This window comes from Ornithodoros turicata, chromosome 2, assembly GCF_037126465.1.
Source record: "Ornithodoros turicata isolate Travis chromosome 2, ASM3712646v1, whole genome shotgun sequence".
Classification (NCBI taxonomy): domain Eukaryota; kingdom Metazoa; phylum Arthropoda; class Arachnida; order Ixodida; family Argasidae; genus Ornithodoros; species Ornithodoros turicata.
In genome coordinates this window covers 57,099,802-57,114,619 of record NC_088202.1, presented here as the reverse complement: position 1 = coordinate 57,114,619, position 14,818 = coordinate 57,099,802, and the positions used below count along the sequence as shown (strand labels likewise).

Sequence of the window (14,818 nt, the reverse complement as noted above, 5' to 3'; positions counted from 1 at the left end):
GACCGATACAGAAGAGCGGCGGCGGCAGAAAACCCTGAAAACCCGATGCCGATGCGTCGCGTTGGGCAGGACGCTGCTAGGCGGTGTTACGTTTTGTGGTGTTGGGTTGGGACAGATGGGTTGAGCGAAAAGAAACAGAGAGATTTGGCTTGCTGGTTGACGTGCCTTGAGATTACGCGTTAAGTAACGCGCAAGTTCTTCCAACATTTATGCTACTTGTGTTTGAAAGCGTGAGTCCGCAGAGAGTCGGTGTTTTCAGTGTATGAGAGCGATGTTGTGCTGCTATTTGGGTGGTAGTTGCCATTAATACACGGCATGGAAGTTGAAAATGTTCGAATGTAAAAGTGGGACAGAAACTGAAAATCGGTCCTTGCGGCGTGTAGAGAAGTTTGAAGTGAATCTGCAAAAGCAAAGGCGCCGTACTGAAGTCTGTGCGTAGTGCGTGCACAAAGACTGTGTGTGTGACACTCTGACGTTTTCAGGTTATATTCCTTTTGTCTTTTTTTCTCTCGCAGAGAAAGTTGCATGTAGTGGTCTTGAGCGTCAAATCCAAATAATGTGCACCCAGTTTAGTTCATGATTGAAACGTGATTGAATTCAGGGCGATACTTGGTTTAACACGAACTCTTCAGACTCTGGGGTGGAATCGGGTATAACACGTAATCAGGCTGTATTTATGGTGCATTTCAGTGCACTTCACATATCTTTCTGTACCAATATTTATAAGCTTTTATGGCCATAGTGTTGATACAGCTTACTTTTGTGGTTACATGTTGGCAAAAAGTCGACTACACTTGCCTTTCATTACTAAATGTTGTGGATAAATGTACACAGCATGATAAAGAATCTACACAGGTTTTTATATTGCTATATTTTGTCCCTTATTCAGTGTTTCTGACTGCTAACAGGGAACTGTGGCCTGAACTTGAGAAAACATTATGCATAATATACACATGCATACCTAAAAAGGCAAGTGCACCAAAATAGCAAGACTAAAATGAATGAAAAGCATACTTCTACAAAAGCTACCAGTAAAAGCAAAAACAATAATGAAGTCAGTATCACTGCATTGGTCATCTTATGATGAGGAATGGCATTCACATTGTTTGTTTTCTGGAGAGAGAAGGGATGCTTTGACGAGTTGGAACATTTAGGTATAGCTACTTGTGTCTCACTTGATATCACCCAACGAGAAGTGACCAATTTTATCACACATTTATTCCTGAAATGTTTGTTTTCTCATTTGAACTGCACAAACTGAACGCAAGCATTAGTTAGTTACTTGTTTTAGATTAGTTCATTACTACGCAGCTCAACAAGACATTACTTTGGTAACTTTGTGACTTAGCAATTGCACGTTCCATGAGGAATATTGAAATCGCCATTTGTTGTGTAAATTATATTATCTGATTTCATTTTTTACTCTGTATCCCATGGCTATGACAGTCTCTGTGTCTCATGGTCAACTCTCATGACTGTGATGTAGCTTCTCATGACTGTGGTCAGCTCATGACTGTGATGGTAATGGACAAAGAGACAAAAGTGGTTATCACTTCAGGACGAAAGATCATCAGTTTCACCCGTCACCTGTTTATGCAATACCTCATTCACATACCAGATTCACCACGGAATTGTTCATTGGAGACAACCATTGACCATTACCAGTCATAACTAGAATTGTAGCTCCAGAAAAACATGTCTAAGTGAATTTGGTTAGGAATAGTGACAAGATGTATTTGACATGGTCATGAGATGCTTACAACTTGCTTTTCATGTTTGGCTGGGGCCACTGCTGGCTGGGTATTACTGGGAGCCCTCAGTTTTGGCAACTAACACATGACACAATGCTCTTGTTTTTATTATTTAGGAAAGCTGTCATACAATGGCTTCTACAAGGGGGTATCTAGCAAACTTAGAAACTTGTTAACTTATCAAACCAAGATAGGAATGGGAAGGTGTCTAGGTTCACATGTTTACTGATCAAGGTAAGGGAGTGGGTTAACTAAAAAAAAATACAGTGCCAGTGTTTGCACCCACTTGACCCAATCTTGATCATACCCACACCATCACATGCTGTACGTATGTATGCACATAAATTAAGCTTTAAGTACAACATGTTGCTCACAAATGCAAAGGCACTGCAGCTCTGTAAAACAGTAACATGCACTGCCAGGTTATGAAACAAAAAGGGCTCGACTAGACAGCAGTGTCTTCAATATAGTGAAGGTGTTGGGACTTTGGGCACCGAACACTAGGGATGCTGCCTTGGAGGCACTTGTGTTCAGAGCTGTGGGATGGATACAACCTTTTAGGATTCTCTGTGCATGATCCTGGGATAATTGTGAATAGTGGACTGCTAGTGAACGTATGCCTAGTGGACTTCTGAACAGCGACCATGTGCATAGTGAATAGGAAACTTGCGAGCAGAGCACATGAGCAGTATTTTTAGGGAGTGGAGGGGATGAGAATTTATGTTAGGAGCAGCAGAACAAGTCTGGAGACAAGTTCAATTTCTTCTCTTTTTTTCATTACAAGCAAACAAAAGGGATTATTTATTCATGTCACTAGAGTAATACTTGCAATGTCACACAGCAATGTCGTTTCCACGAAACCCCCACATGTTGCAGGATAAATTACTTGCTTGGGCTTCATGCATGTCGTTGCAGTTGGACGGCATCAGTGAAGTCCGTAATTCCGTGTAATACAAAAACATTACAACTGTATTCCCCATGTTTTGCCGCTAATAACGGCCTTTTAATATTTCAGTTTGCTGTGCACAAACAACATATCAATTATGGTAGCACCATATCGCTAGAGTTACAACTTTTTGGTTTTCCTATAGGCTGTGTAAACACCTGCCAGAAAGCTTTAAATCGATGAGATTTTCTTTTGAAAAGTGTTGATTTTTCTGTGCTTAAGAGCATGGTTTTGATGAATTCTGGTCCCACTCACTGCTATAACGTTCAGATTGTAGGGGGAAACTCGAAGAACACACAGCCTCAACAACACAAAGATACATCTATTGGTTAGTCGTAAAAGGTCACCAGGGGGGGGGGGGGGGTATCTTTATTATGTAAAAAAAAATAGGAGGGAAAGGTTAGCTTGCGCCACGGCGGGTTGCTATTCCCAGCAAAGAAAGGCAAACGAAAAGAAAAACAAACCACCAAGGGCAATGCGATGAACATGTACAGTACTGGCATGTGTACGGCTATCTGGTAACAGTTGTGTTAGTGAGCTTCAGGACGTGTCTTTAAGCGGGCCATCGTTGCACAAGAAAGGGTAAATATATTGCGTTTTAGTATAGCCCAGGCAAGTTCACGGCAGTTAATAAGATAGACCTCAAACAACCGACAAAACTTGTCTGGTACCTGCTACATTTTAATGTAGGTGTTCTCTCATTACCTCGAGCTACGATAATTCATACTTTTGCATACTTCATGTCACCTCCATGTTTAGCTCACAGTTTTCAGTGTATTGAAAAGCTTATTAACTGAACGGCATTTTTGCCTAATCAACATTTTTCATTCCCTTGTGAAACCCTCCTACTGGCAGAAGATGGCTTCCGCATGTTGCTGACGCCACCTCTTGAGACACCCTCCTTTGAACATAATGCTCACCTCCAGATGCCTGCCTCTTAAAGAAGGCACCCTTACTGCTTCGGCTTTAGCTGACATCAGACATTTAGTTTTGAGGACTGACGTGTTAAGCTAGTAACCATCGACATGCTTCTTTTGAATATCTCTGCAGTTATTAACTTATGCCTGCTTTCTTGTGTCCCCACTCGTAATTGTGCTTCTTTAGAGGAAAGGCTAAAAAATGTGAGCTGCATCATATATTTGGAGTAATTTATGACAATTTGAACAAAAATATGTAATGACCTGGGGTTTGAATTAATGAGTCTACTGTAATTTGGTGTTCTACACAACGTCTTGCAATTATGCCCATATGAAAAACTTGCATGCAGGGCCAGTCCATTCGTTTTGCTTCGTTATGCTGCTTCCTTCTGATTTGTTTATTTATGCCCTCAGGGCAGAGCAATGTGATGCTTGATGAACTTTGGCAATTGCTTTTGTACTGCACCATTTTTTGAAACCCGCAAAAAAAGTATTTTAGAAGTTTACGCAGACTGTTCTGCAAATCTTGTAGGTCATGCTTTGTGGTAAACAGGCCTCATCAATGGACGTACTCTGAAAACAACATGACAGGATGCAGTCTTTTCGTGTTGTCTTCAACATTTGCAAATTGCTCAGGGTTGTTTGCCATGCAGTTTGTCCACCAGCTTGCCTGCATTTATGCTGTTCTATCAGTGATTGTAGGTCAAGTTATTGTCATGCAACCACATTATTGATGGAAGTCACTGAAAAGGCTAGTGAGCTGTAGGACTCGAACCCACATCTTCTGGATTACCGGTCCAGGGCTCTACCAACTGAGCTAAGCTAACACACCTCCCCAGCGACTTCCAAGGGTGCGTCATCTGAAGGGACACATCAACTACTCTCTCTCTCACTCATCCTTCTTTCACTCTTACATTTTTGCTCACTCATACACACATTCATACGACGGTATCGACACAAGTGGCAACTGTTGAACATGAGAGAATTAATGTTCTAAGGCTGGAACACATAGAAAGGACAAATACATAAAAATACATTATTGTTTGTTTGTTATGGTCATGCTTCCTGCTTCTAAGACCAGATAGCACTTGTCTTTGCTATACTATCTGAAAGACAGATGAAGAAACACAATGTTGTAACACAATTGTGTTTAATAAAGCTCATGTCTTGCAGCCACAGCAACCATTTTGTTGAGTGAAATGATCAAGCCCACACATGCTCTGTTATATTTGTTGTTTATTATTATACTAGTATTGTTAAACTAATATTAATAATATAACTAATTATATACTATTATGTTTTATTATTATACTGCATAGTCTTATACGTGGTTGCAGATACCCAGCGCAGGTCTCATCCATTATACAGGCTACAGAGCACACTTTTCGTAAAAGCAAGGGATAGTGGTGTGTGTGTGTGGGGAGGGGGGGTATGTTTATTATATTAAAAAATAGTAGGGAAAGGTTAGCCTCTGCTATGGCGGCTTCCTATTCCCAGGAAAGAAAGAAAAGGGAAAGACAAACCAAAGAAAAACAAGTGGTGTAGCGTTTTTAACAAAAGCTCTGTCTTTTCAATGTAGTCAACTTTTGATCAAACACAAGCATGCGTGATGACAATGAAAACATCATAACCACCAGGCCTATCAACACAACCCCTTTGTTTACATTGATATAATGTATGTCTGTATGTATGCAGGTGTTGGAAGGTGGGTGCAGGAGAAGACTTTCCTCTTGATCTCAGGGCTTTGGGGGAATGGCCCCCCTTTTCGTACATAAGCATTAGACAGGGCACCTTATATTCTTTCATAAGGCATATTTTTACAGGATTTACATGCATTTTGATTACTACAGGTAGCGTCTATTAAATGAGAAGGTTCTGTTATGTGTCATCAATATATTTACTAATAGAATCACTACCCCTCTGATACCAAACATACCTAAATATGGCCTCACATCCTGTGAGTCCTACCAGAAGTCCGCTTACCACAATTTACAATATTGCAGATTATATTTCAAAAACTGCAGCTGCTACATGGAATAAACTGCCAAAGTGTAAACGCTCCATTTAATTGTTACTCCGTTTGTTGTCCACGTCCCATTTCTTTTGGACTTCTTTCGTGAAGGTCCCCAGTCTGAGTATTTTTTCTTTTTGTTTTTTTATTTACTGACACATTGCTCGTACACTGATGAAATGTGGGAGTATGAGGCCGCAGCCTGAGTTCATAATCAGTTGGTGCTATTGGAGAGCTTTCTTATCGCTAAAGATAAGTTGTGCAGTGAGTAGCTTATTTGCATGTGCTCACTAATTAAATAAATATCATAACTTTTGAATTTTACTTTGAACACTTTTGGGTAAGTACCTGGGCCTGCTTGCACTAGACTTCTGCTAGGGTCCTAACCTTGAGGAATTCCCTTTGGCGCAGGCTTGCTAGTGCTTGTGTCACATGCTACTGACATAAACTTTGCTATAAGCGAAATGCACTGCCAGAGCTGTGTCAAAGGAAATGCCTCAAGGTAAGCATCCTAGCAGAAGTTTCGTGCAAGTGGGCCAGTACCTCCAGCAAAAAATATTCTGAGAACGAACTGCATTGACACTAAGTGACTTTTTCAAGTTATTAGTTGGATTCTGTTTACATATTTCTTGCGTGAAGCATTGTACAAATGTGCTCTTTGGCTGCTGTCAGTTGTGTGTTCATCCGCGTGGTTCACACATAGGGGGCGGAAATTAAGGGTCACATGGAAGATACACTTCGCTTTTCATTCGTCTTCTCCAGTGGCGTAGCCAGACCTCCAAGGTAGAGGGAGCTAGATACATATAAAAAAAAAAAATCCCCCCCTCCTCCGCTGATCCTGGGTATGCCCACAAACTCATGCTTGCGCACACAGCGAGATGAGAGATGAAAATACAGAATATTTGAACGTTTAATAATGAGTTTATATATGGGGTGTCATGAGCTGTGAGGCCGCCTCACGAGATTTCAAGTAGCTCGAAAAGCTCATAGTTTCAAAAGTATTCAACTATGCTGGTTAGACGCCGGTAACTGCAATAACTTTTGTAATCGTCCCGCTGGACCCCCCGCTATATATATATATATATATATATATATATATATATATATATATATATATATATTACTTTTTCTCCTCGGATTTGCACGATTTGCGTGGGTCAGCCTGTGGTAGGTATGGGGGGGGGGGTTCGAGCCCCCCCGTGGCTACGCCACTGGTCTTCTCTACCGCACTGGTGCACAGCACTCGTGTCGTCTCATGATGCAAACGTGCTGTCTCACCTGCGGAATGACATCATAGCCATTGCTGTTTACAAGTCAGGTAGAGAAGGATTCCAAAGTATGCCTTGTGGCTGTTCCTTAAGCAGTGTTCACAGAGACCAACAGACCCACTTCGAGGCGGTGCCATCTGCGTATACACAAGTACCAACTAGGCAGCTCCGCAGACAAACAATCTCACATCATCTTATTCCACCAAGAGAACAACATTCTCTTAAGAAATGCCAACTGGGATGCCTCTGCGGCTTTGACCTTTTAAGAACTATTATTTTTCAGCTACACCTGCACAATTCGTAACCAATGCAATCTAATAATAGTAGTTCGGCACTATGACACAAATAAAATTGCATCACCATTCGAAGTGAGGGCATAAGTCATGTGACAATGCTCCTCTCGCTGACTTGCCAATGCACAACCAATTTCTGAAGGTTTCGTTCGGTGACAGATTCCCTCCAATTTGAGTCGGTCATGAATGTGCAGTTGGTGCAGAACGTCGGCCTGTGTGAACGCTGTCTTATCCTTTGTCACCCCTGTTTGTGTGACAGACAAATGAACATGCCATGGATACGTCAAGTGAGCTGAAGCTTTGGACACTGCTCTGTACAAAAAATGTGTAAACTGTAACTAACCGATAACTTGAAAAAATCACCAATTGCCAACATAGTTTTCTTTAAATATTTTTCACTGAAGGTTCCGATACGTAAAACATACATTCCAAAAGTGTCACTAGTAAAATTTAAATGTTAGAATTTTCATTCAATTAGGAGCACATACAAATGAGCCATTGCCTGCACAGTCCATGGCACTGCACTCTCAAGTTTACGGAGGTCTAATCTGCAGTAGTGCAACCCAGCTTAAGACATAGAGAATTAATTTGACAGTTTCGATTGAAATATATGTGTCAAGTATGAACAACACACACTTGTTTCCTGACTGTAGGTCCTCTATGCCCACTCGGAAGAAGAGCTCGATGCAGCGACAGCCAGCCTTCAAAGTCAGTCTCACCCAAAGCGATGCTGCTCGATTACAATTTCTGTCTCTTTATTACAAATATCCAATCATTACATTATTCTTTATTTGACACAATATCATTTTCCTTTAATACAAGTCATGCCACATCTGTCGTTCGATTGACTCGCCTGCAAGTTTGTTGCGGTTGTTGATGTTGCAAAATATAACAAAATTTACAAAAATTCCCTAGAGTATAATAACTATTGGGACCTGTCTACTAGTGTGTGCTGACATTTGTAAGTACTTATTATCTGTATGGAGATATAATAAGTACAACAAGGTCTTCACTTTTGCATTGAAATACAGATAGCCTGTTTGTGTTCCTGCCTTCAGTGTATGTCTCAGCCTTAGCATTACACACTATAAAGCAACACATAGCATGACACATCGTATTGACAGTTCAGTAGAGTGGATCAAATCTACGTACCCTGTTTACTCACAGCATATGAATTATCAGTGGAGGCTCCTAAATGACAACTGTTTTGACGCAAGAGACTGTTTTGATGTGCTTCGAATGTGGGTGGAGGCACATACTAAATCAGACAGGGAAAGAATGACATTGACATTAACAGTGCGACAGGACATATTGTTCCTTGTGTGACAGTTTCCGAACGTTCAAATTAAAAGTTGTTGCCCTCTTGCTTTATATGGCGTAACACATTCTCCGAATATCTGTCTGGTTTCAACTATAACTTCGTAACGTTCCGTCTCATCTACAGTCCAAGGGGTAGTCAAATTTGACCCACCCTTGCTTGTAATCCAAACACATAGTAAAGAACTTCAAAATTACGTGCGTGTTCCAACCTAACCTTGTTCTCCAGTACATTTCACCACCCTCCGCCCTGCCCTGTGGGCGATGCGTACAATTTACAAATAGCCACCGTCGGCGTCGGCGTCCGTACAGCAAACGCATCGGGTTTTCGGGGTTTTCTGCTGCCGCCGCCGCCGCTCTTCTGTATCGGTCAGGGTTTCGAAATACGCCCCCGGAGAGACATGTGGTCAAGGGATTTTTTTCTGCCAATAACTTTTGCCACATATTGGTAACTCTATTATATCATTTCAATTGACGGAAAGTTAATTTCTTAAATCGAACTTCGAAATTTCACGAGGCAACCTAACGTTTTCTTTGCGGAAATGGGTTTTCTCCGAAAAAGGCCAAATGCCCACTGGGCCGACAAGACAGAGATCAACTATGTCCGAAGGAGCGTGGTGACTCCTGTAGACAGCTCACAATACATCCCTAGTCGCCGTTATCGTCGTCTCTGCAAAACAAATGTGACGCGCGCGAGATGAGAGCGGTGCCGACACCGGCCTCCATCTTAACTCAGTCGGAGTCCCCCATGTGTTCCCAAAGCTACTCGACCGGGCGCGTACTCTGTGGTCACATGGTACAACTCGGTCATGTGACCTACTCGACTCGAGGGTTTGTTTTGGAACGCACCCTCTGTGGGCTGGCTTTGGAACCTCCTTTCGTCGGACTGAGAGCGATTGCGCTCAAAAAGTCATTGCGCGTTATGGTCCAGTGCTCCGAAAAGCACGATGTTCGGCTATTTTTTCCGATGGGATAGCTCGTGGATATCACTGTCAATTATCATGAATTTGAGTGAATTCGGCACGCTCTTCATATTGGTGGGGTAAAAAGGTGACCTTTACTTGGCAAATTTCGAGTTCAGTTCGCAAATATTTTCATAATTAATCGTACGATATATGACATTCACTTCAGGAGTTGGCAAAAGAACAAATGCCGTTGACCGCATGATTCTAGGTGGCGTAGTTTTTTTTATTATAATTCGATGACACGTTTTCTGGGACACCCTGTATTTACCTGTTCATGTATCTGGCACATCATGTAATATGACTCACTGTCTAGTTTGACTGTATTGAAATTTAAACTAAATACATAAAGCAGACGTAAGCTATATTCACTCGTACATGTATCTGATCTGACACATCTCTCGTGTATCTGACTCAACTGAAAGTCTTAAACTAACGGAGTTACAGCGGACTCATTTTTGGTGCAGAGAGCCTGTGCTTACAGCACAAAAGCCGCTACCTTGATAATAAAAAAAGCTGGCTCTTCGTGTCCTTTCAAACGACCCGCAATTCACCTCCACACTCCACATCACCTCAACCTGCTTCTCGAAAATTTTCCTCGCCTCACCTCCATGTGCGTGAGGTGAGGATGATGTGAGGGTGTGGGCATCCTCACATTCATCTGCAATCGTGAGGATGCCACCTCTGATATAGCGTACTGCACACATAGCAGACAACACCATTGGTCGCGTAATCTGCTACGGAATATCTTGCAGGTGGAGCCGTATGATATCCTCGATGGTTAGAAAAGCACGGAAAGACATGTCGTGGAGAGCTCATGTTGCAGCAGAAAGCTGTGACGTTTTGCGCATTTACCGCCAAAATATTCTGGTCACTATCGGGTATGCGAATGCATGGTATGATTATCCTATCTTGCCAGACCGCTTTCTTCAGAACGTCCTGTAACAATGCATATAAGCTCATCCACCACCAAAACATTCCACAAACCGAGGTACTATTGGCTCTTTGCCAGGCCGACGATGTGGGCTCTCTTCTTGCGCGTCCTTCGGTTATGTGCGCCCTGCTTCCGTGTCTGAGTCAACTGATTTACATTTACAGTGCTTTCTGTCGAATTTTCAAGCACCAACAAACAGCACTTCGAAAGCTATACAAACGAACATGTCTTTTTCGTTTTCATTTAGTAGACCAATGAGGCAGGGCAGTGAACGCGTGAGGGCAGAACACCTAATATATCAAATGTTCAGACACATCTGTTCTAACACATCATGTGTGTGCATCACGTCTAACTACTCTCTCTTCCAAGTGCCTTTAAACATAAAACTGACCTTGGTATAGAACGTTTTGACAGGCGCCATGTCGCTGGGCTGTCGCTTCTTCACAAAATATATAACAGCATATCCAGTAGAGAGCTCCGTTTTGCAAATCCAGACGGTATCCCGACGTTACAGCCATATCCACAAGATCAAAGTGCCACTATGCCACACGACTTCCTTCGTAACACCTACTCCCGAAAACAAAAAACATATAACGACTGGAATCTTCTTCCGGGGCATATAACTCTCACAACTAACCTCGATCGCTTCGATTCATCTCTTATCTGTGACTTACCTGGTAACTGATCAACTATGATATTACTTCACTGCAACCACGCTATCTCCTCTTTCAATTTTTCCCGTGTGCGAAATTAATGTTCAGCCTTTTGTGAGTGCTTCCCCGTTATGTAATGCCTTATGGAGTCTTTGACGTATAAGTAAACAATAAATATGCATACATACAATTTTCCATCAACATGAAATCGTCTAGAGCGAACGACTGAAGATAGGGTCGCCGCGGGCCGCCCAAGTCACCACTCGCTTACGATCAGCTGTGCGACGAGACAGGGGATGCCATCGTTATCTCTACATGAGAAGAGAGAAATTCAAGAGATGAATGTGGCTAACCATGATTTTCCAACGGCAACCGCACCGACGATAACGACTTTGGTGTTGCGATTCGCCATCGTCAGGTGAAATGACAGCAACGGACTCAGTTGCGGACGCAGGACAGGAAACAGACAGAGCAAACACAACAGTTCACCTCTCCGTACATGTAAAGGAGACGACAGCGGCCATGCCTCCCAGAGCGAGAGAGAGGAATGGAGAGGAAGGGTAGGCGGGTGAGACGGGGTACGGAGTGGAGAAGGGTAGCACGCAATGTGCACCGAGAAGTAACGAGACGACGGAACACCAATCTCGTCTCGCAAACGACGAATCTTTTGCGGCAGCTCCGTGGCGCTTGCGTTCCCTCTAGTCTACCTCTTCGAAGATCCCGTTGTGGTGATGCTTGAATGCTCTACGCTTGAATACTCTACGCTGAAGCGCCCAGACGGAGAGTTTGTTAAAAGCGTGCTCTAGAAGCAGTGATGGGTATTACTTAAAGTACCAAGTACTTAAGTACTACTTTAACTACATTTCTCAGTACTTGTTCTTTACTTCAAGTACAATCTTGAACGTGTATTTTGTGCTGGACCTCAAGTACTTTTTGGGGGTACTTTACTGCAAAGTACTTTTATCGCCATAAGAAGAAAAGAAGGAGAAGAAAAATCGCACACTTGCGTTTGATTAGGTACGACGAACTAGAAGGACTAGTTCACCATAGATTAGGACCACGAATTCTCAGTATCGTATCATTTTCTTATTCTTCGTCCGAGAGCAAAAGAGCGAAATCAAATGTCACCAAACGCAGCTGTCACACAGCGGTGACACCATACAACGTCAGGAAACACTGAGTGGAAGCTCGAAGCCAATCCGGCGGACGAAAAATGGCTTCAAAGACGCCTTGGTTTCCAACGCCTAATCGCGGCGTGCAGGAGACGCTGGTCGCATAAACTTGAGATAACTACTTGTCAGTTGCAGATAACGGACAGTATGGTCGATAAGCATGATAATATGTGTAACCACCCAGTAAACCACTAATATCCCTAGGATATCCTTACAAGCTCGTGAACGTCCTGAATATCTGGACATCCATCCAATATCTGTGGGATGTCCCAGAACGACATTCGCGTTTCTATTTTATCGAGTAAATCACAGATGTCCTGGGTATGTCTGCAGGATATCTCGCTTTGGACATTTGAATGGAGGAAAAGCCTTGAGATCCCTTGGATACCCATGAAAGATCCAGTATACGAGATTTTGGGCACTGGTTGAACGTCACAGGAACGTCGCCAGGACGTTGACTGAAGATATGCGATAAAACGAGAAGTTTATGACATCTTGTTCTGACAGCCACATTTTTGTTCTGCTGAGAGCAAACAAAAACTTCTGTAAACGTTAATTGCATGGGGGGAACAAGCAAAATCGTTATATATTTCTATCGTTCGCGTGCTGCTAGCCGTGAAAGTATTTATCTATATTCGTAACCATCGTCAAGCAACAGTGGAATTTGATCACTTTGATAGCTCCACTCAGCAGCTAATCCCATTATAGACAATAGCTTGAATTAAAAAGCACAGTATCGGGCATGAAGGAATGTGAGAAACATTATTGGTTATACCATGTCTCTGCAGATTCACGGGTTAATTGCAAATAAGCACCTCCTCACCGTTACAGGTGTATCACGGCCCAAATACGTAACGAACTTGCCCCAACAGCCTTTATTTCACTATAAGCTCTGGGCATTTTGTCAGCATAAACTGTTGTGAATGCTTCCTTCAAATTCGCGTACGCGGTGGAGGGGACAAAAAGGGTGCCTGCTCTTTTTAGGGTGGAAGCACGTGTGGTAGCATGGTCAGCCTTGGTGGACCGTGCGTCAAAGTTTGGTCGAACGCTGGCGGGGCTTACTGCATTCCCTGAATTTTTGACCTGTTATTACTACACAACACGTAAAAATTAACATTGACATAATACGTATGCGAATACATATATATTTACATACATATCAGGGTGGTGTTGTCATGTCAGATACGTATCAACTAAAAGCAAGTGCATGTTTGGACCTGCTTGCATGATGTCCCACGTACGTCCATATATCCTAAAAAGACGTTCCCGGGATATTCGCAGGATCTACAAATGACAAAGAAGTGCCAGTCCACAGAACGTCTCGGGGATGTAAATGGGCTCTGTGGCAAAGTCCGTGGGATATCCCAACTTCCGAAACAGGATATCCTGTAGACGTTTTCTGGATATATATGGCTTGCTGGGCACTGACGTGCAAAAAAATAGGTTAAACTATAGCTGAACCTATTTTATTGCACCTTTACCGCACTGGATGCACAAGAAACGAAATGCGGTGCGAAAACGAAGTGCGCTCACCGTGCCTGTATGTTAGGGTGTCAACACCAGCGCAACACTGCCCCCAGGAGGCAGGACATAGTAAAGTCAGCGTCAGTTTCAAACTCCAATGTGGACACAAGAAAAAAGTGCGGTTAAGAAAAATTGAACTTCTTTTTCGGCGGCTGGATTAATGTTCTGAAACTCCTCCACATGAAACGATACCTCACCTAGTAACTGTTGCCACACAAAACAGTATATATAGCGACATTATTTACGATGTACTTGGTCGATACTTTAAAGTACTTTTCCGAATACTTTACTTTAGGTACATTTCTATTTAAGTACTCTCTCCTGTACTTCAAGTCAAAATGATGTCATATACTTTGTACATTCCTTAGAATTACAATTTGTACTTTAAGTACAATTTTGAGGTACTTTACCCATCACTGTCTAGGAGCATGGGCGCTCGCAGGATTTCTTCCCAAGGGGGCTGCAAAGCCTGCAACCCCCTCACTTATTTTGGTGGAGACGGATGCTTCGGGCTGCGCGGGTGTTCAGAGGTTCATATTGTGGCAAGGAAACAGGAACCAAGGAACCGCTTATTGAGATCCCAGATCTGGAAGGAAGCGAGAGAGAGAGTGAGAGCGAATGAGCGGGATACGATGCTACGTCTTCCGTCTCACAATACCATTATGACATCTGAGAACAACCGCGACGACGTATGACCGATAGAGTGTGCAATTTTCACAAGTGACCTTGAAGCTCCGCGGGGGGAGGGGGACTTGCCCCCTCTTAGTACGCCCATGTCTTCAAGCATCTGGAAATAAATGTTTTCTAGTCAGCTCTCTGTTGGTTTTGTTGTTTTATTCCGCCTTCTTTCTCTGTCGTGATGCATAGACATTCAGAAGTGTGGAAGGTTGGGTGATTGGGCTCGTCAGTACAAAGTCATGAAACTCTTGAAGCAATTACATCTATAGTCGGCAGGTCCAACAAGAAAATTTCGATTTTCGGAACGATTCAGAAGAAAATTTTAAAAAGTGAATTTTCCCTGACACGCAATTATAATGTTCTTATTAAGATATTTTTAATATACGCCCAAG

The 14,818-nt window shown here is 42.7% G+C and overlaps 1 protein-coding gene across 11 annotated transcripts in view; it reads right to left on the bottom strand.

The window, feature by feature from the left end:
• LOC135385460 (ras-related protein RabQ-like) overlaps positions 1-14,322 on the bottom strand; it is a 53,316-nt gene extending 38,994 nt beyond the window's left edge. The window contains exons 1-4 of one of the 11 annotated variants that reach the window (XM_064614780.1): positions 11,406-12,373; positions 11,074-11,329; positions 10,791-10,966; positions 6,904-8,444 (exon numbers count right to left, since the gene is read on the bottom strand). In XM_064614780.1, the coding sequence (XP_064470850.1) occupies positions 6,904-6,926 (23 nt within the window). In that variant the 5' untranslated portion in view covers positions 6,927-8,444; positions 10,791-10,966; positions 11,074-11,329; positions 11,406-12,373. Of the gene's footprint in view, positions 1-6,903; positions 8,445-10,790; positions 10,967-11,073; positions 11,364-11,405; positions 12,374-14,158 lie in introns of those variants that run through there. The other 10 variants (XM_064614779.1, XM_064614781.1, XM_064614784.1 and 7 more) reach the window with 10 other exon arrangements.
• Between the last annotated feature and the right edge of the window lie 496 nt (positions 14,323-14,818).